Source organism: Pipistrellus hanaki (genome assembly GCF_964339955.1).
Source record: "Pipistrellus hanaki genome assembly, chromosome: 17".
In the NCBI taxonomy this organism is placed as follows: domain Eukaryota; kingdom Metazoa; phylum Chordata; class Mammalia; order Chiroptera; family Vespertilionidae; genus Pipistrellus; species Pipistrellus hanaki.
In genome coordinates, this window is record NC_140519.1 from 42,599,605 (window position 1) to 42,622,441 (window position 22,837).

At 48.8% G+C, this 22,837-nt stretch overlaps 3 protein-coding genes across 6 annotated transcripts in view; 1 reads left to right on the plus strand and 2 right to left on the minus strand.

Annotated features, from left to right (window-relative positions):
* Window positions 1–9,289, minus strand: part of NDUFAF6 (NADH:ubiquinone oxidoreductase complex assembly factor 6) — a 93,181-nt gene extending 83,892 nt beyond the window's left edge. The window contains exon 1 of the mRNA XM_084864749.1: window positions 9,210–9,289. The gene's annotated coding sequence lies outside the window, so the exon portion shown is untranslated. The remainder of the gene's footprint in view (window positions 1–9,209) is intronic.
* On the plus strand, window positions 9,077–20,777 carry CCNE2 (cyclin E2). 4 transcript variants are annotated; one of them, XM_084864735.1, is made up of 12 exons: window positions 9,077–9,098; window positions 10,830–10,865; window positions 10,981–11,077; window positions 11,171–11,227; window positions 12,087–12,238; window positions 13,053–13,188; window positions 15,333–15,479; window positions 16,155–16,250; window positions 17,608–17,742; window positions 19,213–19,324; window positions 19,824–19,981; window positions 20,638–20,777. In XM_084864735.1, exons 2-12 carry the CDS (start codon window positions 10,852–10,854, stop codon window positions 20,749–20,751), a joined length of 1,218 nt encoding a protein of 405 aa, XP_084720861.1. In that variant the 5' UTR covers window positions 9,077–9,098; window positions 10,830–10,851; the 3' UTR covers window positions 20,752–20,777. The 4 variants fall into 4 exon arrangements, with proteins under 4 accessions (XP_084720861.1, XP_084720859.1, XP_084720860.1 ...); XM_084864733.1 differs by lacking the exon at window positions 9,077–9,098 and adding an exon at window positions 9,345–9,631; XM_084864734.1 differs by lacking the exon at window positions 9,077–9,098 and adding an exon at window positions 9,905–9,955.
* A 1,238-nt stretch (window positions 20,778–22,015) lies between these two features.
* INTS8 (integrator complex subunit 8) overlaps window positions 22,016–22,837 on the minus strand; it is a 34,431-nt gene continuing 33,609 nt past the window's right edge. The window contains exon 27 of the mRNA XM_084864693.1: window positions 22,016–22,221. Within this exon, the coding sequence (XP_084720819.1) occupies window positions 22,105–22,221 (117 nt within the window). The 3' untranslated portion in view covers window positions 22,016–22,104. The remainder of the gene's footprint in view (window positions 22,222–22,837) is intronic.

Sequence of the window (22,837 nt, forward strand, 5' to 3'; positions counted from 1 at the left end):
ACCGCTAAGTGAATATGAATTCGAAGGAAACTCCCAGCCAGTACTTTTTCCCTCCAACCAATCTGTGATTTAATAAAAAAAACACAAAAAAAAAACCACACCCTCAAATATGGAACTTAATACATTGGTTTTTAGACTTTTCCAAGCTAGCTTACTGAATTCTCAATGGCTCTTTTTCCCACAGAAAGGCACATACAATCTTCAAAAGCATTTTAGGGGCAGTTTGGACAAAGCCATGTCCATTAATGACCCATATTATGTGGCTCTGCTCTAAACAGGCTAGTATAGCCGAAACCGGTTTGGCTCAGTGGATAGAGCGTCGGCCTGCGGATTGAAGGGTCCCAGGTTCGATTCCGGTGGGCACATCCCCAGTGGGGGGTTTGCAGGAGGCAGCTGGTCGATGTTTCTCTCATTGACATTTCTAGTTCTCTATCCCTCTCCCTTCCTCTCTGTAAAAAATCAATAAAATATATTTTAAAAAACCCAAAAAACTCACCAGAGGAAAGTGATGCAAAGCAGAAGGACATGCTAACACAACATCCTATTGTAACTTACAGAAATACACGGAGGCCGTGGTGGCTGGGCAGGAAGCTGACGAAGCAGAACTAAAGAACTCAAGGAAGCAATGGTCAGGCAGCAGGACACAGGACAGAAACGGGCAGATTTAGAAAATAAGTATATAAAAAAAAATACGGAAACAACAACAAGGAACGAAACGAGAGGAGACACCACTGTAAGGGCCTCTGGGATATATAAAGAACAGAAATAAACATGAAGATTAAAAAAAAATGAATGAAAATCATTAGGGAGTGAGAGAGAAGGTAATAAGCAAAGGAAATCGCACACATGTAAGGTTCATGTCCCTGAAGAAAAAACCCAGAGCAACGAGACGGAACAAACATGTTAAAATACAGCTCAATTTTAAGTAGGGCTTGCAACCCCTACTCACAACGGAGGTGGGAGAATGTGGCCTCGATCACAGACTCAGTTTAGGAACGCGGCGGGGAAGGAAGGCTGGGCTGAGGTAACCGATGGCAGGTCAGAGGTGCTCTCTGCCCCACCCTCCTCCCCGGGTGTCTAAGGTAAGGCGACCAGATGTCCTGATTTTTTACAATTTGTCCCGTGTCCCGCGGCGTTTTAAAGAAGTCCCGATTTTGGACGCGGGAAAATGGTTGAAAATCGGGACTGTCCCGCCAAAGCGGGACGACTGGTCATCTAGTCTAAGGAGCCTCCCCTGACCTGCGGCAGCCAGAAGGGAGGCTCATCCCAGTCTCAGTTCCCTACGGAAGTGGGGCCCGAGGCCACGTGAATACATGAAGTAAGTAGACACGTTTGCAATCAGAGAACCACAACTTCAGAGAGTTAATCAGTGAACATGGACCCGCCCGCCAACGTGAGAATCTGAACGTTTTTCCATTATTTGCTTCAGACGCTTTTAAGGAAATACAATGCTGAAGCCCATCACGGAATCCCTCAGAGCCCATTCATCTCCCCCAGCACCGCCAGACACCACTGTCCCGAAACTGGTCTTTCTGTTTGTGAAGCCTCCTCCGAGGGTAGCTTCCCACTGACGGTTAGGAAGAGGGGGAGGGCTGGAGAGGGCCCCTCCTCCTTGCACCTTCCCCGTCCCAGGGAGTGACACTGGCCGCCCAGCTGCTCCGCTCGGAGTGGTCTCTGCCCCAAACACCCCCCGTCAGCACACCCTCCGCTCTCCCTCCCACACACACGCCGGGAGCGGCCCTGCTCACCAGCCCCGGCCCATCGGCTCCAGGCTCCCTGGTCCGCACTGGCCTCCCCGCTGCTCTCCGGACACTCATTCATCTCCACAAATGCTGGTTTCTCTACCCACAGCACTCTACTGCCCACGCTCCCCTGGATTTGTCATTGAAGCAAAAGGTCCCCACACGGGATTAGGGGCCCTTCCTACTCACATAGGTCCCGCTGTGTGACAATCCCGCCTCTCCTCTCCCGTCCACCACCCCCCAGCCTCTCCTCTCCCGTCCACCACCCCAGCCTCTCTTCCTCTCCTCCCCCGTCCACCACACCCCAGCCTCTCCTCTCCCGTCCACCACCCCCCAGCCTCTCCTCTCCCGTCCACCACACCCCAGCCTCTCCTCCTCTCCCGTCCACCACCCCAGCCTCTCCTCTCCCGTCCACCACCCCCCAGCCTCTCCTCTCCCGTCCACCACACCCCAGCCTCTCCTCTCCCGTCCACCACCCCCCAGCCTCTCCTCTCCCGTCCACCACCCCCCAGCCTCTCCTCCCCCGTCCACCACCCCCCAGCCTCTCCTCTCCCGTCCACCACCCCCCAGCCTCTCCTCCTCTCCCGTCCACCACCCCCCAGCCTCTCCTCTCCCGTCCACCACCCCCCAGCCTCTCCTCCTCTCCCGTCCACCACCCCAGCCTCTCCTCTCCCGTCCACCACCCCCCAGCCTCTCCTCTCCCGTCCACCACACCCCAGCCTCTCCTCTCCCGTCCACCACCCCCCAGCCTCTCCTCCTCTCCCGTCCACCACACCCCAGCCTCTCCTCCTCTCCCGTCCACCACACCCCAGCCTCTCCTCCTCTCCCGTCCACCACACCCCAGCCTCTCCTCTCCCGTCCACCACCCCCCAGCCTCTCCTCCTCTCCCGTCCACCACCCCAGCCTCTCCTCTCCCGTCCACCACCCCCCAGCCTCTCCTCTCCCGTCCACCACCCCCCAGCCTCTCCTCTCCCGTCCACCACCCCCCAGCCTCTCCTCTCCCGTCCACCACCCCCCAGCCTCTCCTCCCCCGTCCACCACACCCCAGCCTCTCCTCTCCCGTCCACCACCCCCCAGCCTCTCCTCTCCCGTCCACCACACCCCAGCCTCTCCTCTCCCGTCCACCACACCCCAGCCTCTCCTCCCCCGTCCACCACACCCCAGCCTCTCCTCTCCCGTCCACCACCCCCCAGCCTCTCCTCCCCCGTCCACCACACCCCAGCCTCTCCTCTCCCGTCCACCACCCCCCAGCCTCTCCTCTCCCGTCCACCACACCCCAGCCTCTCCTCCTCTCCCGTCCACCACCCCAGCCTCTCCTCTCCCGTCCACCACCCCCCAGCCTCTCCTCTCCCGTCCACCACACCCCAGCCTCTCCTCTCCCGTCCACCACCCCAGCCTCTCCTCCTCTCCTCCCCCGTCCACCACCCCCCAGCCTCTCCTCTCCCGTCCACCACCCCCCAGCCTCTCCTCTCCCGTCCACCACCCCCCAGCCTCTCCTCTCCCGTCCACCACACCCCAGCCTCTCCTCTCCCATCCACCACACCCCAGCCTCTCCTCTCCCGTCCACCACACCCCAGCCTCTCCTCTCCCGTCCACCACCCCCCAGCCTCTCCTCTCCCGTCCACCACCCCAGCCTCTCCTCTCCCGTCCACCACACCCCAGCCTCTCCTCTCCCGTCCACCACCCCAGCCTCTCCTCTCCCGTCCACCACCCCAGCCTCTCCTCCTCTCCCGTCCACCACCCCAGCCTCTCCTCCTCTCCCGTCCACCACCCCAGCCTCTCCTCCTCTCCTCCCCCGTCCACCACCCCCCAGCCTCTCCTCTCCCGTCCACCACACCCCAGCCTCTCCTCTCCCGTCCACCACCCCAGCCTCTCCTCCTCTCCCGTCCACCACCCCCCAGCCTCTCCTCTCCCGTCCACCACACCCCAGCCTCTCCTCCTCTCCCGTCCACCACCCCAGCCTCTCCTCCTCTCCTCCCCCGTCCACCACCCCCCAGCCTCTCCTCTCCCGTCCACCACACCCCAGCCTCTCCTCTCCCGTCCACCACCCCAGCCTCTCCTCCTCTCCCGTCCACCACCCCAGCCTCTCCTCCTCTCCCGTCCACCACCCCAGCCTCTCTTCCTCTCCTCCCCCGTCCACCACCCCCCAGCCTCTCCTCTCCCGTCCACCACACCCCAGCCTCTCCTCCTCTCCCGTCCACCACACCCCAGCCGGACTGACCTCCTGTTCGCCAGCTGCGCCAAGGCCCCTGGACTGGCCCGTCCTGCTGGAGGGCTCTTCCTCCGAGCCTGCCCCGCCTGCCTGCTCCCCTCTGCTCCCCCTGCGCTCCATCTGGTCCATCGCCTCCCAGCCCGCCCCAGGCTGCTTTCCTGTGTCCTCCTCCTCCTCACCACTCCCCTACACCACCTGTATTGGTCTCCTACGCCCTCCCACTGGAACCAAGCTCTGAGGGCAGGAATTCCTGTGTGCTTCACCCGGTGCGGTGCGCTGGTGTGTGCAGAATGACTGAGTGAACTAACTGAAATGCCACCTCCCAGCCCACTGCGGCTACAGCAGCGCCCTCTGCCATACGACCTCACTCTCCACAGCGCCCCTGAGAGCCAGTGTTCCCCGGCCCCACCTCGTGGTCTGGTGGACAGGGCCCGTTTCTTTTCCTTTTTCTTTTTTGTTAATATATTTTATTGATTTTTTTACAGAGAGGAAGAGAGAGGGACAGAGAGTTAGAAACATTGATGAGAGAGAATCATCGGATCAGCTGCCTCTTGCACACTCCCTACTGGGGATGTGCCTGCAACCAAGGTACATGCCCTTGACCGGAATCAAACCCGGGACCCTTCAGTCCACAGGTTGATGCTCTATCCACTGAGCCACACCGGTTTCGGCCCAGGGCCCTTTTCTTGTTAAAGGACACACCCTCCAATGAACCACCACAGCTCCAGGCCCGGAGCAGACTGACCCAGCACACACCCTCCTGTCTAGTCCAACCTCTACCCGGGGCCTGGGGTTTCCAGAACTGCCCTGCCTGGCCCTGCTCACTATCACAGACCCTGAGGGCGCTGGACCGGCCAGGGCCAGGGTGTGCTCTGGCACGCACACCCAAAGACAGATGCCCGCCATCGGCAGCGCCTCCCTGCCCCTCCCTCCTGGCCGTGTGCAGCCCTGGCAGGCCAGGCACTCTCCGCTCCGACTCCAGAGGGCAGCACTCCGCTGGGACCTGCTGAGCCCTCTGCAAAGCTGGTGCGGTGCCAGCTGCAAAGCTCCTCTAAGGAAGTGCTCCCCGGAGTCAGTGGGCACGCCCCTGCCCGGTCAGGGCGAGGGGAGAGGCCTGGGTGGCGGGGGAAGGGAGCAGGGGGGAGGGAGGCATAGAAGAAAGAGCCCCATCGCAGGGCAGGGCAGGGCAGGGCAGGGCAGGGCAGCTCCAGAGGAGGTGGTGTTACCCGAGAGTTAATGGAGTTGGGAGTCAGATGGGGGCGAGGGGGGCGGTGCAGGTGCAAAGGTCCCTGCGAGGGCAGGCGTGTGGCAAACTGCACGCGGGTGGACTTCCTGGGTGTGAGCGGCTTGTGGGTGAGGGGTCTGGCCTCTAACCCAAGGGGATCCACGGCAGGGCGGTGGCCGCCTGGCAGGCCTGCGCTTCAGAAATCCTAGCGAGCTCTGGCAACACGTTTCATCGGAGGCAGATTAGAGGGGCAGCACGCCAACAGCCCCTAGAGCAGGGGTCTTCAAACTACAGCCCGCGGGCCACATGCAGCCCCCAGGGGAGTCTGATCCGGCCCGCCAGGTTTTTTGGGCAGTGAGCGCAGCCAAGGTGTTACAGTAGGAATTAGTAGTTCATATAGTCCGGCCCTCCAGCTCTCTGAGGGACCGTGATCTGGCCCCCACTTTAAAAAGTTTGAGGACCCCTGCCCTAGAGCGTGGCTCTTCCACAAAACACCGCGGCCTGGGCGAGTCCGTGCTGAAGAAGTGGCGTTAGAAGACGTTTACGTCTTAAAAAACGTGGCTCTCCAAAGAACTGTCAATCGTGGTGCTGTGGATATGTGGCTCGGTGGACGGATGAGTGTGCCGACCGCTGGGACAGACTGGGCATCGTTCGGTGCAGCAGGGCCTCCAGCTCTGCCTAGGCCAGTGTTTCCCAACCTTCTCTCATGATGAGAATCACCTGGTGGAGTTGTTAAAACACAGATTCCTGAATCCCAACTAAGAAGTGCTAAACTAGAATTTTTGGGAACATATAGGTAAAACTGTATACTTAACTAGTGCTCTAACACAGATGTTATATACAGAGCACTAAGTTAGGTATGCAATTTTACCTATATGTTCTCAAAAATTCTAGTTTAGCACTTCTTAGTTGGGATTCAGGAATCTGTGTTTTAACAACTCCACCAGGTGATTCTCATCATGAGAGAAGGTTGGGAAACACTGGCCTAGGATGCCTCTGAGCGGCAGGGCCCTGGTGATAGGGAGATGACTGCCCGGAGGCCAAGGCCTCGCAGGAAATAAAAGCCATTTCACCAGGTGATTCTTGTCCTTGTGAGGTGAGCGTAACTGCAGAGGGAGGGACCTGGGAAGGCTCCACAGAGGAGGCGACAATGCAGGGAAGCAAGAAATAATGGATTGGCCCTAATTTAAAAAAAAAGCCTGAGCCTCTAAGAACGTTCCGGGTTCCCTCCCCCTGACTTCTGAAAGCGAAAGCACTGAGTACACCAAGAGTTTCTCTACCGTGTGTCTGATGCTGCATGGACAGTAGGGAAATATATACTTCAGAAAATGCCCAGATTTCTAAAATGATTACAACTACATAGGCATTTCATACATTTCAAAGTCAGTGAATTTTTGAAGTGGGGTGAGTGGTAAAAGAAGGAGCCGGGCATGAACATATATAAATTGGAAACAATGCCGAAATCGATGTGGCTCAGTGGACAGCAGACTGAAAGGTCCCGGGTTCGATTCCGGTCAAGGGCATGTACCTCGGTTGCGGGCACATCCCCAATGGGGGATTGTGCAGGCGGCAGCTGATCGAAGATTCTCTCTCATCGATGTTTCTAACTCTCTGTCCCTCTCTCTTCCTCTCGGTAAAAAAAAAAAAAAAAAAAAAAAAAAAAAAAAAATATATATATATATATATATTTTATTGATTTTTTACAGAGAGGAAGGGAGAGGGAGAGAGAGCTAGAAACGTCGATGAGAGAGAAACATTGACCAGCTGCCTCCTGCACACCCCTCACCGGGGATGTTCCCGCAACCAAGGTACATGCCCTTGACCTGAATCGAACCCGGGACCTTTCAGTCTGCAGACCGACGCTCTACCACTGAGCCACACCGGTTTCAGCAATAAAATATATTTTAAAAAATAGAAAACAAAGACAACACTGAATGGTGATGCCTGAAAGAGACCCGAAAGGACGACTACAGGAACACAGTTCTGAGAAACTGCGATTTTATGACTCACCTTCCTGTTTTATTCAGGACCCTTCCAATCACATCCTAATTTCTATCTATGGGTATAAAGGAGGAGAGGGAAGGGCCGCAGAGCCAAGAGCTAGCACGGCCCATGCGAGAGTCTCTATGCACACTCTGAAATGCCAGCTTTGAAACAGTGTGTCATTTTACCTTTTGGGGAGGAAACCCTTTCTCAGAGAAGCCCAGGGTTTTAACCTCAGGCAGCTGACAGGGAAAGCCCACGACCTGCTCAGTCTCTGGTGACCGCTGACCAGGTGCACGCAGACGGCACAAGGCCCTCCGTGGTGGGGTGTTTGTAACTTCTCTCCTCACTTCACAGTCAAGGGCATGGGCCAGAGGGCAACTCTGATTGTTTTCAAGTAACTTCCTAGTTAGCCCAGCGCTGGGCACCCAGTCCTCCAGGAATAGTGCTGCAGCTGGTCACCGACACCCCTGCTGTCCAGGGTACCGTGATGGTCAGGTGACCAGTTCTGGTATGCTCGGGTGGAGGCCTCCCTTTCCCTAACGGCATCCTGCGAGCTCTGCAGGCTGCACACTCACCCCAGCACCGCGCACTGCCCCCCGCCCCGCCCCCCCAGCGCCAGGGCCAGCACTGCAAAGGCTACGGCGCTCCTTGGGGCTGACAAGATGCTGGGTCTCTTCTGATTCTGTCCGGGCAAGACTCTTTCCTATGTCCTCCTGTGCATATGTGGGGTAAGGTGACCAGACGTCCCGATTTTTAACAATGTGTCCCGCAGAAAAGAAATTGGGACTTTTTTGTAAAAATATATTTTATTGATTTTTTAACAGAGAGAAAGAGAGGGATAGAGAGAAACATCAACCAGCTGCCTCCTGCACATCCCCCACCAGGGATGTGCCCGCAACCAGGGTACGTGCCCTTGACCGGAGTTGAACCTGGGACCCTTCAGTCCGCAGGCCGACGCTCTATCCACTGAGCCAAACCGGTTTCGGCGGGACTTTTTTTTTAAAACGCCGCTGCGGGACAAATTGTTTAAAAATCGGGACTGTCCCGCCAGAAGCGGGACGTCTGGTCGCCTTATCGGGACTTTTTAAAAACGCAGCGGGACAGAACTGTTAGAAAGCGGGACGTCTGGTCACCTTATATTTGGGGCAAAAACAACCTCTTTGCCAGCGTCACGAGACTGTGGTCAGACACGCAAGAGAAAGTGGGGGAAAAGGACTCCAGTGGCCGCAAAGCCCAAAGCGCACTCCTCATCTCCAGGCTCAGAGGCCCGCACGGGCCGCGAAGCACAAAAAGGCGTGGGGAGGGGACCTGGGAAGGACAATCGGGGGGCGTGGAGGGGGGGTCCCCGGCCGCCGCCTCCGGGTGCATCTCCGGCAGCGCCCGGGCCTCGGCCCCCGGCCTCTCCCGCGCGCACGCCGCCGGCGGGGCGGGGAGACGCGCTCGCCCGCCGCGTCCGGACGGAGCTACCGGGCTGCAGGGAGCCTGCGCCGCACGGCCCTCGCCCCCGGAGGCTTTGTTCCGGCGGCAGCCCCTTCCCCACCGCTCCCGCCGCGAAACCGGTCCGCGGGGCACCGCCGGCAGGTCCTCCCGGGAGGCGCCCGGACGCGGGGCGCGCTGGGGCGGGATCGTGAACGGGCAGCGAGGGGACCGAAGGGGCCCACCACAGAGGGACTGGTGCCGTTTGCATATGGGGGCGGCGGGGAGGACAGGCACTGGGCCGGCCTCCGCCCGGGAGGACTGGAAGGCGGGCCGCTGCCTCCCGCGCGGGCAGCTCGCGCGGGCTCCGCAAGGCGCGCTGGCGGCGGGGCGGGGCGGAGGGGCGGGCCCGGGGCCTGCACGTGGCGGGACCGCTCTCCCCGCCGCCCCGCCCCGGGAGAAGCCACCCCGGCCCCGCTCCGGAGGGTGTTTCCCCCGGGGCGCCCTGACGTCGCAGGTTGGGGAGAAGAGGGAGGGAGGGCGCGAACCTCTCCAGCGCGGGGACCACAGCGTGGGAAGCCGCGGAGCAGGGACACGGGGGAGGGCGGGACGCAGGGCTGAACCGTACCTCGGTCGGCGGGCTGGAGCCACGGGCAGGGTCGGCGTCCCGGAGCGCGGCTTCTTCCGAGGCGGCTCCCGCGGCAGCCGGCGCCGGACGCCAGGCGCAGGGCCCACGTGGCCCGCAGCGCGCCGAGCTGTTTACATTCCGCAGCGGCTGCACGTGGTGCTCGGCGCTCGCCTCCCATTGGCCCGCTCGCCGGCCCCGCCCCCGAGGGGCGGGCCGCCCGCTCCGCGCGCCTCTGCTGAGAGAGCCCGGCTCCCCCGGGCCTCGGCGGGGCGGCGAGGGAGGGCGCGCCCCGGGGTGGCCCCTTCGCGGCCGCCCTTTGCCTCCCGGAGTCGCCCCCGCCGCCGGGCCGCACGCCGGGCCGAGCCTGACCCCCTCAGGGCCCGGGCTCCGGGGCGGGAGGGAACGGAGCCGATTGGCGGGCGGTGCGGAAGCCAGCGGAGCGGGGAGCGGGGTCCGGAGGAGGAGGGGCTTCGGCGCGCTGCCTCCCGCCGGCGGGCCGCGCGGGCAGGTGGCGGGGGCGCGGGCGGCCGCGGGCTGCGCGGCCGGAGACGCCCCGCGGCCCCTCGCGGCGGGCGGAGGCGGGCCGAGGCCGGCGCGTGGGCTGCGGGCGCCCCGCGGGCGGGCGGGCGGGCGGGCGCGGGGGCGGGGCGCGCGGGCCGGAGTGTCAGTGCGCGGCGCATGCGCGCGGGGCGGGCCTATATATGGGGTTGGCGCCGGCGCCAGCTGAGCCGAGCGGCGGTCGGGCGGTGAGGAGGTGCGGGCGGCGGGCGCGGGGCGCGGGCGCGGGAGGGACGAAGCCCGGGCTCCTCGGGTGCCCCGTTCCCGGCGGGAGGCTGAGGCGGGCGGCGCGGAGGGCGGAGGGCCGGGCGGCTGGTGGGCCGGCTCCTGTCGGGACCGGGGGCCGGGGGTCGGGGGAGCGGCGGGGCGGGGGGCTGCCCTGGGTGCCAGGCCACGGAGAACCCCCTTTCCCCCTCGTCCTACGGGCTGCTCTCCCGCCCCCATTTGGGGGGCCGTCCCGCGGGAGGATGGGTGTCCGGGTCCCCGTCACGGGGAGGAAAGCCCCCGGACAGCAGTCCCCCCGCCTTGGATGGAACCCTCCTCCTCGCCCTGTCACCCCGGGCGGAGCGGGGTCCCGGCGCCCCCTGAGCCACGGGCGGGCCGGGCCGGGCCGGAGGGGCGGGAAGGCGCGGAGGGCGCTGCCGGGCGCCGCCAGCCCGCGCCCGCCGCCCCTGCTCCCGCCATCGCGGGTCCAAATTGGCGCGGAACCGGCGGCTCCACAGCCCGGGGCGGGGGGGCGCTGTCTCCCCCACCCGCGGGGCGATGGGGGTGCGGAGGAGACCCCTTTGGGGGCGATCTTCCTTCCCGCGCTTTCGGGGCGCGGGGGGGGGTGCTTTGTCAATATTAAATATGTGACCCGCACCCCGGCTGCACAGCCAGTGCAGGAAATGCAGGCTGTGTCCACAGCGAACGCCATGGATAGCGAACGTGGTGCCGGGCAGCAGGGGGGTGTCGGGCCACCTGGGGGGGCTGGGCTGGGACCTCCGGTCAGCGTCCTCTGGGCACCCGGAGGAGAACGGGGATGGCGACGTGTCTGACTCTTTCTCCCCCTCCCCCCCCCAGAGGTTCCTTGCACCTGGAGAGAATGTCAAGACGCAGGTAACTTTTTTTTTTTTTTTTGTCTTGGAGATGTGTTTCAATGTGTTAGCTGCGGGCCTTGGAAACGCATGCTTTGCTGATTAAACGTTCTTCTTCTTTTTTTAATCCTCCATAGTAGCCGTTTACAAGCGAAGCAGCAGCCCCAGCCCAGCCAGACGGATTCCCCGCAGGAAGCCCAGATAATTCAGGCCAAGAGGAGGAGGACCGCCGAGGTGAGACGGGGGAGAGGGAGGAGGGGGCGGAGGGGAGAGGGGAGGAGGCCGCTGGCGGGACCTCGGGGTAACAGCAGCCTCTTCTGTTCTCAGGATGTGAGGAAGCGGAGAGAGGAGAAGGCGGCCCAGAAACAGCAGTATGAGATCAGGGTAGGCAGACGGGGCTGGTGGCTGGGCTTGGCCGTGGGCGCCCGGACACTTCTCCTCGGCGCCCCTAGGGGTCGGCAGGGAGGCGCTTCTCTGAAGGGTGGCCAAGAGCCCGAATCCTGCGCAAGTTTGCGTCCAAGCAGCTGGTTCCTCTTTGTGAATTCCTCCCTCTCGGAGGGCGCACCGGGGCCCGCCTCATCTGTCCCGTGCCCCGCTCTTTGTTCCCCTCTGGCTGGAGGGGAGGTCCTAGAGCCGCTCCTGGCGGCGCAGAGGATGCGGGGTCACTGGCACGCTGGCAGCCCCGGCCACCGAAGCCCTCCTGTGTTGTCAGGAAAACACTTGACAGTGGCGCTCTTTGAAACCAACATTCATTGGGGAAAGGGTCCTTTAAGTAGGACTTAAGTAATTGATTCCTCTTGCTGCCATTCTTAAGGTTTTGCCTGAAAGTAATCTAAGGTGTCAGAGCAAGATTAACTGGAGTGGGGGGGGGGGGGCGACTTGTGGGTAAGCTTTTTATACAACAAGGTGCCCTTGCCACTATTAACAGCAATTTTATAAATCTGTAAGTTATTAGTATCTGACTACAGATGCATTGTTATTCCTCCATTCCCCCAATACGCAATGTCTTGTATTTCCAGAATACCAGTTACTCTTTATGAAGACTGATATGAGCTATACGACTTATTTATGAAATATAAGTAGAACTGCCAGCTTACTAAACTACAGTCAGCATGTTAGCTAGCAATGGTGTTTTGGGGGAAACTGTAGACTGTTTAGAAATATTAGCTTCCATTTATGAAAGATCTCAGATAAAAGCTGGTTTCCTATTGCACACACATTCTTTTTTTCTTTTAAATGACAGAATTGTTGGCCACCTGTATTATCTGGAGGGGTCAGTCCTTGCATTATCATTGAAACACCCCACAAAGAAATAGAAACAAGCGACTTCTCCAGATTTACAAATTACAGATTTAAAAATCTTTTTATTAATCCTTCACCTTTGCCTGATTTAAGGTAAGAAAATTTTCAATAATTTAATATCAGATTAAAATTGTATGGATTTCATAAATGGCATTACTTTATTTTTTACCTTCATTATAAGATAGAAAAACCTGTAAAAAAATTACTTTCTTTACTGATATTTAAGGATATATAATCTAACTAGTGCTGTTTGCAAATGATAGAGAAAATTTAAACATTGATTCCATAAGGTTATTTTCATTTGCTTGCTGAGTACGGTAAGCCTTATCAGAAATGAATCACATTTTTAATGGAGTTTAAATAATTTATCTAAATGGTTAAGATGGGAACATTTTAACATGTATAATTTGATATATCAATCCCATTTATTTCTTACCAAGTTTAGTAAGGTCTACACTTTTTTCTAGTTAATGAACAGGACTAGGAAGTACAGCTTATACAAAACCTCTAGTAATTTAGAGTCACTGTTAGTGACTCTACTATTGGTAAAATAGTTGGAGGCAATTGAAACTTGACTCTACTGGGATCATATGCTTTAAATATTTGCCTTTTTAGTATTGCTCTTGAGAAAACATGGCCATCTTATATAGGATTATAAGTAAATTGGAACAAAAAACCTTTTGAAATCAGTCAATTTAGATGATCATAATCAAAGTTTTTGCTGTATAATTTCAGGTTTCTACTTTTTCATGCTAAAAGTTAGATAAAACTACCTTAAGAGTGTCTCCTGCCAAGTTCTAAATTGAAAGTTGGATTTCAGTGTCTTAAAGTTGAATTTTTCCTATGTAAAACACAGCTTGTATATTATGTAAACCACACAATTATGTCTTTTTCCCTTTTTCCATAGCTGGGGATGTTCAAATGATGTTTGGCTAAACATGCTAAAGAAAGAGACCCGATATGTTCATGACAAACATTTTGAAGTTCTGCATTCAGACTTGGAACCACAGATGAGGTCAATACTTCTAGACTGGCTCTTAGAGGTATGTTCCAGCAGTACAAATTTCCTGTCTCTGTATGATGGAAATATTTAGACGTAAAGGTGCTTTTCATATGCCCTCACGATGTATTATCCATGGCTAGCAGCCACCTTGTTTGGGGCTATTTACTATAGTTTATAGTACCGAAATGGAAAATCATGAGGACACAGCCACTACATCTCAATCTCACACAGCCCAAACCCAATTCAGAATTCTTGCTATTGGGGTATTGCTGTGTACCAGACGCCATTCAAGGTGCTGAGGGTATTCAAGATGAATAGAATATATATAGTTTTTGAATTCTGCTATGCAAAGTGAAAAGACTAGGCTTCAGAGCTTTCAAAGTCCTTTCTGTATCATCAAAATCAAGGTATAATTTGTAATCCTGATTTCTATGTCCTAAATCAGTGGTCAGCAAACTCATTAGTCCATAGAGCAGCAAACCTTGCTCGCGAGCTGTAGTTTGCTGACCACTGATCTAAAGGAATGTGTGATCTTGAAGTCCCTACAGATGTGTGTCAGACTAACTTGTTTAAGCCCACTCATTATTACTGAGGAAATGATTACTTACATTGAAGACAAATTTTTGCTCTGTAATTTCCCTAATAGATAGAAATGATATATCATAAGGGAGAAAAACTATAGCTTTTCTGGCTATAGTCTGGAGTAACACATGGTAAAGTAGATCTGCCAGAAGCTACTCAAAAAAGTCTTTAGGACTACAAAATGTTTTGAGTCAGATTATCTTAATTCCTTATTCTGACCAGAAAGGAAGATTGTATTCCAGCCATGAAGTTGTAAGGTGGTGGTTTTTTATTTTTTCTAAGTGTCTTGTGATCATGGAAGCAATTGAAGCACAATTATGTTGATTTTGCTTTATTTTCCTTTTTACGTTTCATTGATTTTTATCTAGTGATGGTCTATGAAATGTATTCCTATTTTCCCTTACGTATATGATTAGGTATGCAAAACTGTACAGAATATATTAAGACAAATCCAACAGCTGAAACCGGTTTGGCTCAGTGGATAGTGTTGGCCTGCATTCCAGTCAAGGGCATGTGCCTTGGTTGCGGGCACATCCCCAGTAGGGGATGTGCAAGAGGCAGCTGGTCAATGTTTCTAACTCTATCTCTTTTCCTTCCTCTCTGTAAAAAATCAGTAAAATATTTTTTTTAAAAAAAGACAAATCCAACAGTGTTAAATTCTACTTTGTCTTAGGATACAGAGTGGGGCAAAAGTATGATTAGAGTAGGTTTAAAGTTGTTCATATGGAACATAACTATTGAGTAATCACAACTCTAAACCTACTTTTGCCCAACCCTATATCCTTTCAGCATTTGAAAGATGGTTCAGCATTTGAAAATCTGTTTATTACCTAAATAGTTTAAATCATAAATCTCACTATATGTGGAAGATATTTTTTGAAATTCAGTATCCATCTCTGATTTTAAAACATGTAGTAATAAATTTCCTTGATACATTGTTTATCATAACCTCTATCCCTCTGTTTTCTTATCTTCAAAATGGGGATAACGGCCCTTAAAAGCTTCCCCTATGATAAATGTGGAAATGAAAGATACTATTTATTAATAACAATAATTTACAGGGGAATTCCCATTATAGTCCTAAACAAGATATGACAAAAGTTTATCATTAATGTTAATTTCAGTTTTCTTCTATAATTTTACCCAGTACCATAAAACATGAAAAATAAATGACATGAAAACATTGAAACACCATTGTCATTTTTTAGTTAAATCTCTATTAAAAGTGAGAAGAGAATCAGTTGGAACTATTGGAATAAGAATATAAACGAAACATGAAAATTTACCTATTTGTCAGCAATAAATAATTAGGAAATGAGTAGAACCAAGTTCTTATTCATAGTAAAAAATAAATGTATCTGGGAATAAATACATTTTTTAAGTCCATATGAAAAAAAACTATAGGAGTAAATGCAGACAACAGATTTGTTTATCCTGTTAGTGCATGTTATTTTTCTCCCCAATCTTAACTTTGGTATCCTAAAAGGCAAAGTTGGGTTTAAGAAAGTATTGTAAGGTCTAGTATACTAAGATACAACTTTCTAATTTGGAGAAATTCATGGAGTAATATTGTAATATTTAAACCTTGGCGTTCTTGTCTAGGTATGTGAAGTCTACACACTGCATAGGGAAACATTTTACCTTGCGCAAGACTTTTTTGATAGATTTATGTTGACACAAAAGGATATAAATAAAAATATGCTCCAACTCATCGGAATTACCTCATTGTTCATTGCTTCCAAACTTGAGGTAAGTTCTCAAAGTTTATCCAGACATACTTACCAATCCAGTTTTTAAAATCAGCACATAATTCCAGAAACACTACTACTTTGATGTTAACTCCTTAGAGAAGATGGGTGGGTTTGTCAATATTTTCTGAACATTATGATTTGGATAAATATCATAGATCCCTTTTAGTTTCCAAACCTGGATAAGTGCCTGGTTTAAATTCTGGAATTAATATCTAGGTCAAATATTACATGGCTCATTCTGCCAAACAGAATACCAGTATACTGATGCTGTCCCTGTATACAGAATTATGGCGACATAAAGACTCAATAGAATGGTCTTTGAAAACTGATTAACCAATCAAATGAAATACTTTTTGGGTTAAAATAATATTTTTGTATCTGATGGTGGTGCCAGGATTGAAAGCACTCCTTTCCTGCTTGAGATTTTCCTTCAATCTCAATTCCGGTCAAGGGCACATGTCTGGGTTGCGGGCTCCATCCCTAGTGTGGGGTGTGCAGGAGGCAGCCAACGGATGATTCTCTCATCATTGATGTTTCTCTCCCTCCCTCCTCTCTGAAATACACACACATATATATATATAAAATGAAACCTGTAGGTAGTTTGTATATAATTCTTTTGTTTTCACCTCAATCTCATCTGTGCTTAACCCTAATTTTAAAATCCATTTTAAAGGAAATCTATGCTCCTAAACTCCAAGAGTTTGCTTATGTCACTGATGGTGCTTGCAGTGAAGACGATATCTTAAGAATGGAACTCATTATATTAAAGGTAATAATAATTATATATTTTATTATTCTAGTTGCAATCTAATAACTAATTATTACTGAATCTCAAATACTACAATGTAAGTAATCAAAACTGAGGTTTTAGTATTAGGATCCAGTTCTAAAAGGCTAATGCAAAATATTAACAACCTATTAAATTCTTTTTTTCTATAACTTTCAAGTTTCTATTATATTGAGAATATACTACTTAAAGTAATTATGGACATTTTCAAAACATAGGTAGTTAGTAGTTAGCATATAATATATATAAATGAATTGCAACGATTCCCAGACCTTGGTCATTCTCCCCTTCTTCCAGCAGACAGAAAATAGAATTATTTCACTGCCTTTTTCTATACGTAGAGAAAGGGCTATTAATAGGAAAATGGAGGAGAGATTAGAGATTAAAGAGTAAGTGTAAACTACTGGAAAGTATGTTATTAAATTTGGACATCATGGGTTTATTAATAGGATATACAAGGAAACAATCAATATGACTTTCATTTACAAATTATCATGTTATGTTTACAAACTGTAAACATTCAGGTAGCTGTGATAGAATGGGATCTTGTTGGCATGTTGGTACTGTTTTAATAATAAAATTATCCAGATCCAGACTTGTAGTACAAGGATGTAAAGGGAAGATGGCATTCTCTGCGCAGTTCTGTGGGTGTCGGACCCTCTGCTTTCTCCTAATTATTTTGGACTTCTTATAAATGGTAAAGTCTCAGGGCTTCACGGAGGGAACGATGTCATTGGAGATTACAATAATAAAGAAAAATTTAGAATCAATTCTTAAGACGATCTGAATGGAATTTGTCGTGGAGACATTGAATACAGTTAACCCTTTGCACTCCGAACCATTCTGGACATTGGCTACCAGCTACTCGACGCTACTTTGCGAAACGTGCGTCGAATTAACTCAATTCCCCGTAATCACTAATAAACTGCAATGTCCCCTGAGAGGGGACATCCGAGTGATATGCTAGAATTCCGATGTCCCCTGAGAGGGGACAGCAGAGTGCAAAGGGTTAAAATAGTATTAATAAAGTAGAGAACAGATTTGGAAGACCAGCGACTGCAAGAAATGAGAAAAGCAGTAATAATAGGCTGAATGAACTTTGTAAATACAGACAATTAGAGAATAAGAGGGTCTATGTCAATAGTCTATAACACACAAGCAGCTTTTGATAGTGAGGTATCAATAAATATCTTGAAAATAGGGTCCAGAATAATAAGACTTCTAGGAAAAAATAAGCCTAAAGACAAAGTCTCTTAAATGGCTAGTTTAGAAAGTATCTATACGATGTGGTATCTCTGTACCTATATTTAGTAACAGGCATTTTCATTTCATTTAACAGGCTTTAAAATGGGAACTTTGTCCCGTAACAGTCATCTCCTGGCTCAACCTCTTCCTTCAAGTCGATGCTCTTACGGATGCTCCTAAAGTTCTCCTACCTCAGTATTCTCAGGAAAAGTTCATCCAGATAGCTCAGGTACTGACATTGTTATTGAATATATGCCAATGTTAACTACAGGTTTTGTTCAGCCTTTTAAAAAACTGATGGATTTGAGAATCATCAATTAGTTGTTCCACCCACCCATGCATTCCCAGGTCGATTCCTGCCTGGACCCCAACCAATTCCCCCAACCAGGACTCGAGCCAGCAGAGCCCTGGCGCACTGGGATGCTGCTTCAGTGGAGCCAGGCGCCGGGGCCTTAGTGTATTTATAGTCATAAATAAGCTATCCAACAAATGACATTTTCTTTTCTTTTAATATATTTTATTGATTTTTTTTTTTACAGAGAGAAAGGGAGATAGAGAGTTAGAAACGTCGATGAGAGAAACATCAACCAGCTGCCTCTTGCACACCCTCTACCGGGGATGTGCCCGCAACCAATGTACATGCCCTTGACTGGAATCGAACCTGGGACCTTTCAGTCCCAGGCCGAAGCTCTACCACTGAGCCAAACCGGCTTCGGCACAAATGACATTTTCTAACTTCCTCTCTGTGAGGGAGTGGGGGGGTGGGGGATGGGGGTGAGAAATGGAGAGAGAGAAATCTATGCTTAATTCTATGTAGGATGTGAAAATCTAGTAAACACTTCATGAGCACTAAAACTGGATAACTAGTAAATGGACAGTCTGCAGGTCTATGCTTTATCCACTGGGCAAACCGGCTAGGGCATAATTTATGTTTTGTTCACTGGACTGATATCACTTCAGGCCTTTGAAATCTAGTCCTTTTACAGCTTATTGCCTGGAATATACTGCTTTTTATCTAATCTGTTTGGAAACATGTTTTCTCTTTTTGTATCTACTTTACCTTAGTCTTAGTTAATGGTTCTTAAAATGTAACTTTCCAGTATCAAAATGTTCCAGTAATCAGAACTCTATAAGTTCTGGCCTCTTAAAGACCCTTTATGATCTAATCTAGGTTATGCTTCTGCAACTGCCCCCTCCATTTAAAAAAAAAAAAAAAAAAAAAAAAGGAATAAAGGTACTCTTTTTTTACTATAGATGTTCTGAACTACTACTTGAGTTCCAAAGGAAATGCTTTCTCCTTGATCTTCACAAATGCCGTTTTCTATAGCTACAGCACTGTACTTCCCTGGCTACCTTGTATCTGTCATTGAAGCAAAAGGTCTTCCCCACACCGTTTCCTCGCACAGGTCACACTATGTAACAATCCCCAAGACTCCACTTTCTCCAGGGTGGTGGCTTATTTTAGATGACTGATATTTATTAATTTTCACATCCTACATGGAGTATAAGACTGTAGATTTTCTTATATATGGCACAGCAGCCTTAAGATACTGAGAAGTAGAGAACTGAAATTGTTAAAAATGTTAAGGTGATTTTAATTCTAATGTGTAAAATAGGTGCTATGTATTCAAAAGTGTTACTGAGTTTTGATATTTTATGTCTCCTAAATACTTTGTACTTTTGCCTTTTCCTTTGTCAGCTTTTAGATCTGTGCATTCTAGCCATTGATTCGTTAGAGTTCCAGTACCGAGTACTGGCTGCTGCCGCCTTGTGCCATTTTACCTCTATTGAGGTCGTTAAGAAAGCCACAGGTAAGCCGTTATTTTACCTTCTTAGCGGTTCACAGCTTTTAGAGGACTATTAATTTGTGAACTTTAGCATGCTGCTAAACAGAAACTAAAATTTTAATGGGAAACATTTAGCAGTGTAGTGATTATCTTCCGTCTGCTGGTTCAAACCCTCAGTGTCTATCCACAAACAAAAATAAGGTCAAATGTAATTTAAATCCATTTGAAGTTAATCAACATGATTATAGTTCTGCTTTAAGAGTTCTTTGGGTTTTGATCATTTTAATTTCCTATGTAGAAGGTACTGGTTAAGAAGCTCAAAGTCTTTTTCCTCCCTCAAAATAGTCTCATATAGTTTGAAAGTCATAATCTGTTTTGACTTGCTAAAACTTATTGATTTGAGCTTTTTAAAAATGAGTTTTAATATAGCTATCCTTAAATTTGGAAGCAGGAACAAACTCATTAGGCATATATTAGTACTTTCTGATGTCACCTTACATTTTGCTAACTTTTCTCTTCCTAGGTTTGGAATGGGACAGTATTTCTGAATGTGTAGAGTGGATGGTACCTTTTGCGAGTGTAGTAAAAAGGACTAGTCCAGTGAAGCTGAAGATGTTTAAGAAGATTTCTATGGAAGACAGACACAATATCCAGACACACACAAATTATCTGCCTATGCTGGTATGTTTCTTGTGGGGTTTTTTGGTCTTGCTGTCTATTAAGTCACCAAAACGATGACTGGAAGGAGGCTACAGAATAAAGGGATAGAAAGTTCTAAATGGGCACAGTGATTTCAAAATGTGGAAGTGTTAATGACTTTGAAGTCAAAGCAAGATTTGTGAAGTTTCTTAAGATCAATGCCAATAGTCTACTTTAAGACTTTAAAAAAAAACAATTACAGCAGTTCAAATTGCTAAATCTTAGAATATGACATCAAGTTGCAAAGAGATAAAAAGACCATTGTAAACAGACCCAGAGACTAGAAGCATCCAACAGATTATCAAACCTCAGAGGGAAGGCATGGGGGGTGGGAAATCAATCAATTAATTCCTATGTGCATAACCCATAGACACAGACATAGGATAGTGAAGGCCTGGTGTGGGGAGCAAGGGGGGCATATGCAATACTTTCTATACTAAAAAGACATGCTTATTTCCTTTATACATATCTCTGCATCTATCATCTGTATATCTGTTTTTTATATATAAAGTAAAATTTTTCATAAATGGAAAAATAAAAAAGGCCATTATATTAGTATCCAGAAATCTGGCTTGATTTTATTTTACTATGTCAATACTTTACCTTAGCGGCTAATCTGCACTTCTTCACATGTGTAGGAGGAAGTCAATTACGTAAACACCCTCAGGAACGGGGGACAACTGTCACCAGTGTGCAATGGAGGCATCATGACACCACCGAAGAGCACTGAAAAACCATCAGGAAAACACTAAAGAAGTTACCTAAGCTGACAAGTATTCACTGAGTTTTACAGGAAAATAGTGGCAGGACTACCCCAGCCAGTTCAGAAATTTTAATGTTATTCTTTGATTTAAAAAATCACGTAAAATTGGCACTATGTATTTCATTGTCAGCTGTTTAAAGAAACAGCAGGCCTTGTTTACAAAAAAAATAATTCCCAAGGTGACTGGATAGAAGCCAGCCACAATTTATGCCATAAAAACTTTTTGATCCAGTGTTATTATTTTGATGGACCAGGAATTTTATCATTAAAATCTTAGACTAGATAAGTGCTACCTAAAAGATACGTTAAGTGATACAGTACTTGGAATCTAGTTTTTAGATTCTCAAAAGTCAAATTATTTTGCTTAGTGCAATTTGGTTCTTGAAAATAAAATTTAAGCATGTTTACAAAGGTTTAGTTTTGTAATGTGACTAATTTATCTATAGCTGCTGTAGCAAGCTATTGTAAAACTTGAATTTTTATTAATGGTGAACTTTAAAGTATTTTTTAGCTAGTTTTATTTGCCTTGCCATACATAACATTTTGAACCAGAAAGGCTAAGAACATGGTGTTTAAAACTGCGCTCTAAACAGTGGGAATACCAAAGAAATTATAAACAATGTAAATGCGGGGGCTCCTAGGTAGGGCTTCCACATACAGGTTGCTTTATAGTAACTTTTTTTGTACATTACAATTTGAGTGAGAATTAATTACCCTTTCAAACTATTTATATGAGAAAGTCACTTTATTACGCTAAGGCAGCGGTTGCCAATCTTTCGGACCTCATGGACCAGTGGTTGACAACCGCTGCTCTAAGGTATCCTTAAAGATTTTTTTTTTTTTCGTGTGACTAAGGCTTTATTTACATTTGCAAAAGTGCTAAGGTCCTTAACTCCGACAAGAGTTAAGCTTGATCACTTTGACAATGTCCTTAACACCTGACCTAAACTTCTATTAAGGCAGAAAAGTATTAAATGTATACCAATTCCCAGCAATCTATTTATTTAAAAAACAAGTAAACTTCACATAAGAAGTTGGTATATAGACTAGTTCTACATGAATGTTTTTGGGAAAATGTAATTTCAGCATCAAAAATGGATTTAATTAGAAAACAAATTCTAGATTGTCACTAGACATGTGAATCTCTTCTTTGAAGAAATTATAAAATTTAAGCTATTATGGCATGAAATCTGTATAGTTTGTTTTTAAATTGTTTCGGTATTTTGTCTGGAAAGAAAACACCACTAAATGTGTATATTTGTATTATATATAAACTTAATCTTTTAATACTGTTTATATTTAGCCTATTGTTTAAAAAATAAAGTTAAAAAACTTTAACTGCTTAAAAGTAAAGTTTCGCCATTGCTTGTAGGAACTTTTTTTTCCTCCTCTGCGCTGCCAGCTGTAACACTTCTTCTGGGTTGCTTGCGTTCAATTCTGTTTGACCAATGGCTTTGATCTTCCAAAACAGAAAAGTGATGTTATTAGAGATATGGCAAAAAGTAAAGTCTTGCTAACATACACATACATGAAACTACTTACTGGTATAGAAGTTACAGAAGGTGGGGGTCAGATGGGCAAATCATATGTGGCCTTACAGACCACTGTATGGTCTTAACCACTGTGAAATGAGAAGCCATTTAAAGGTCTAGAGTAGAGAGATGCCACGATCTAATATTTTAATGTGAAATAAACTAGATGCAAATGCTCATTATCAAAATAGGATCTTTAAAAAGAACACTAATAGCCGAAACCGGTTTGGCTCAGTGGTAGAGCGACAGTCTGCGGACTGAAGGGTCCCGGGTTCAATTCCGGTCAAGGGCATGTACTTCGGTTGTGGGTGCATTCCCAGTGGGGGGTGTGCAGGAGGCAGCTGGTCGATGTTTCTCTCTCATCAACGTTTCTAGCTCGCTCACTCTCTCCCTTCCTCTCTGTGAAAATTCAATAAAATATATTTTAAAAAAAACCACACACACACAAAAAAAACCACTAATAGGCAGAAAAAACAAAACACTAATAACCAACTTTTGGAAATAACACACACACAAAATCTTTTTTTGTTGTTGATACAATTC

What these genes read in the sequence shown, in the direction of transcription:
- CCNE2 (XM_084864735.1), top strand. An exon ending in AACAGCAGTATGAGATCAGG is followed by an intron (nt 11,228 to 12,086) that starts GTAGGCAGACGG and finishes TTTAAATGACAG; the next exon opens with AATTGTTGGCCACCTGTATT. An exon ending in AGTTCATCCAGATAGCTCAG is followed by an intron (nt 17,743 to 19,212) that starts GTACTGACATTG and finishes TTCCTTTGTCAG; the next exon opens with CTTTTAGATCTGTGCATTCT.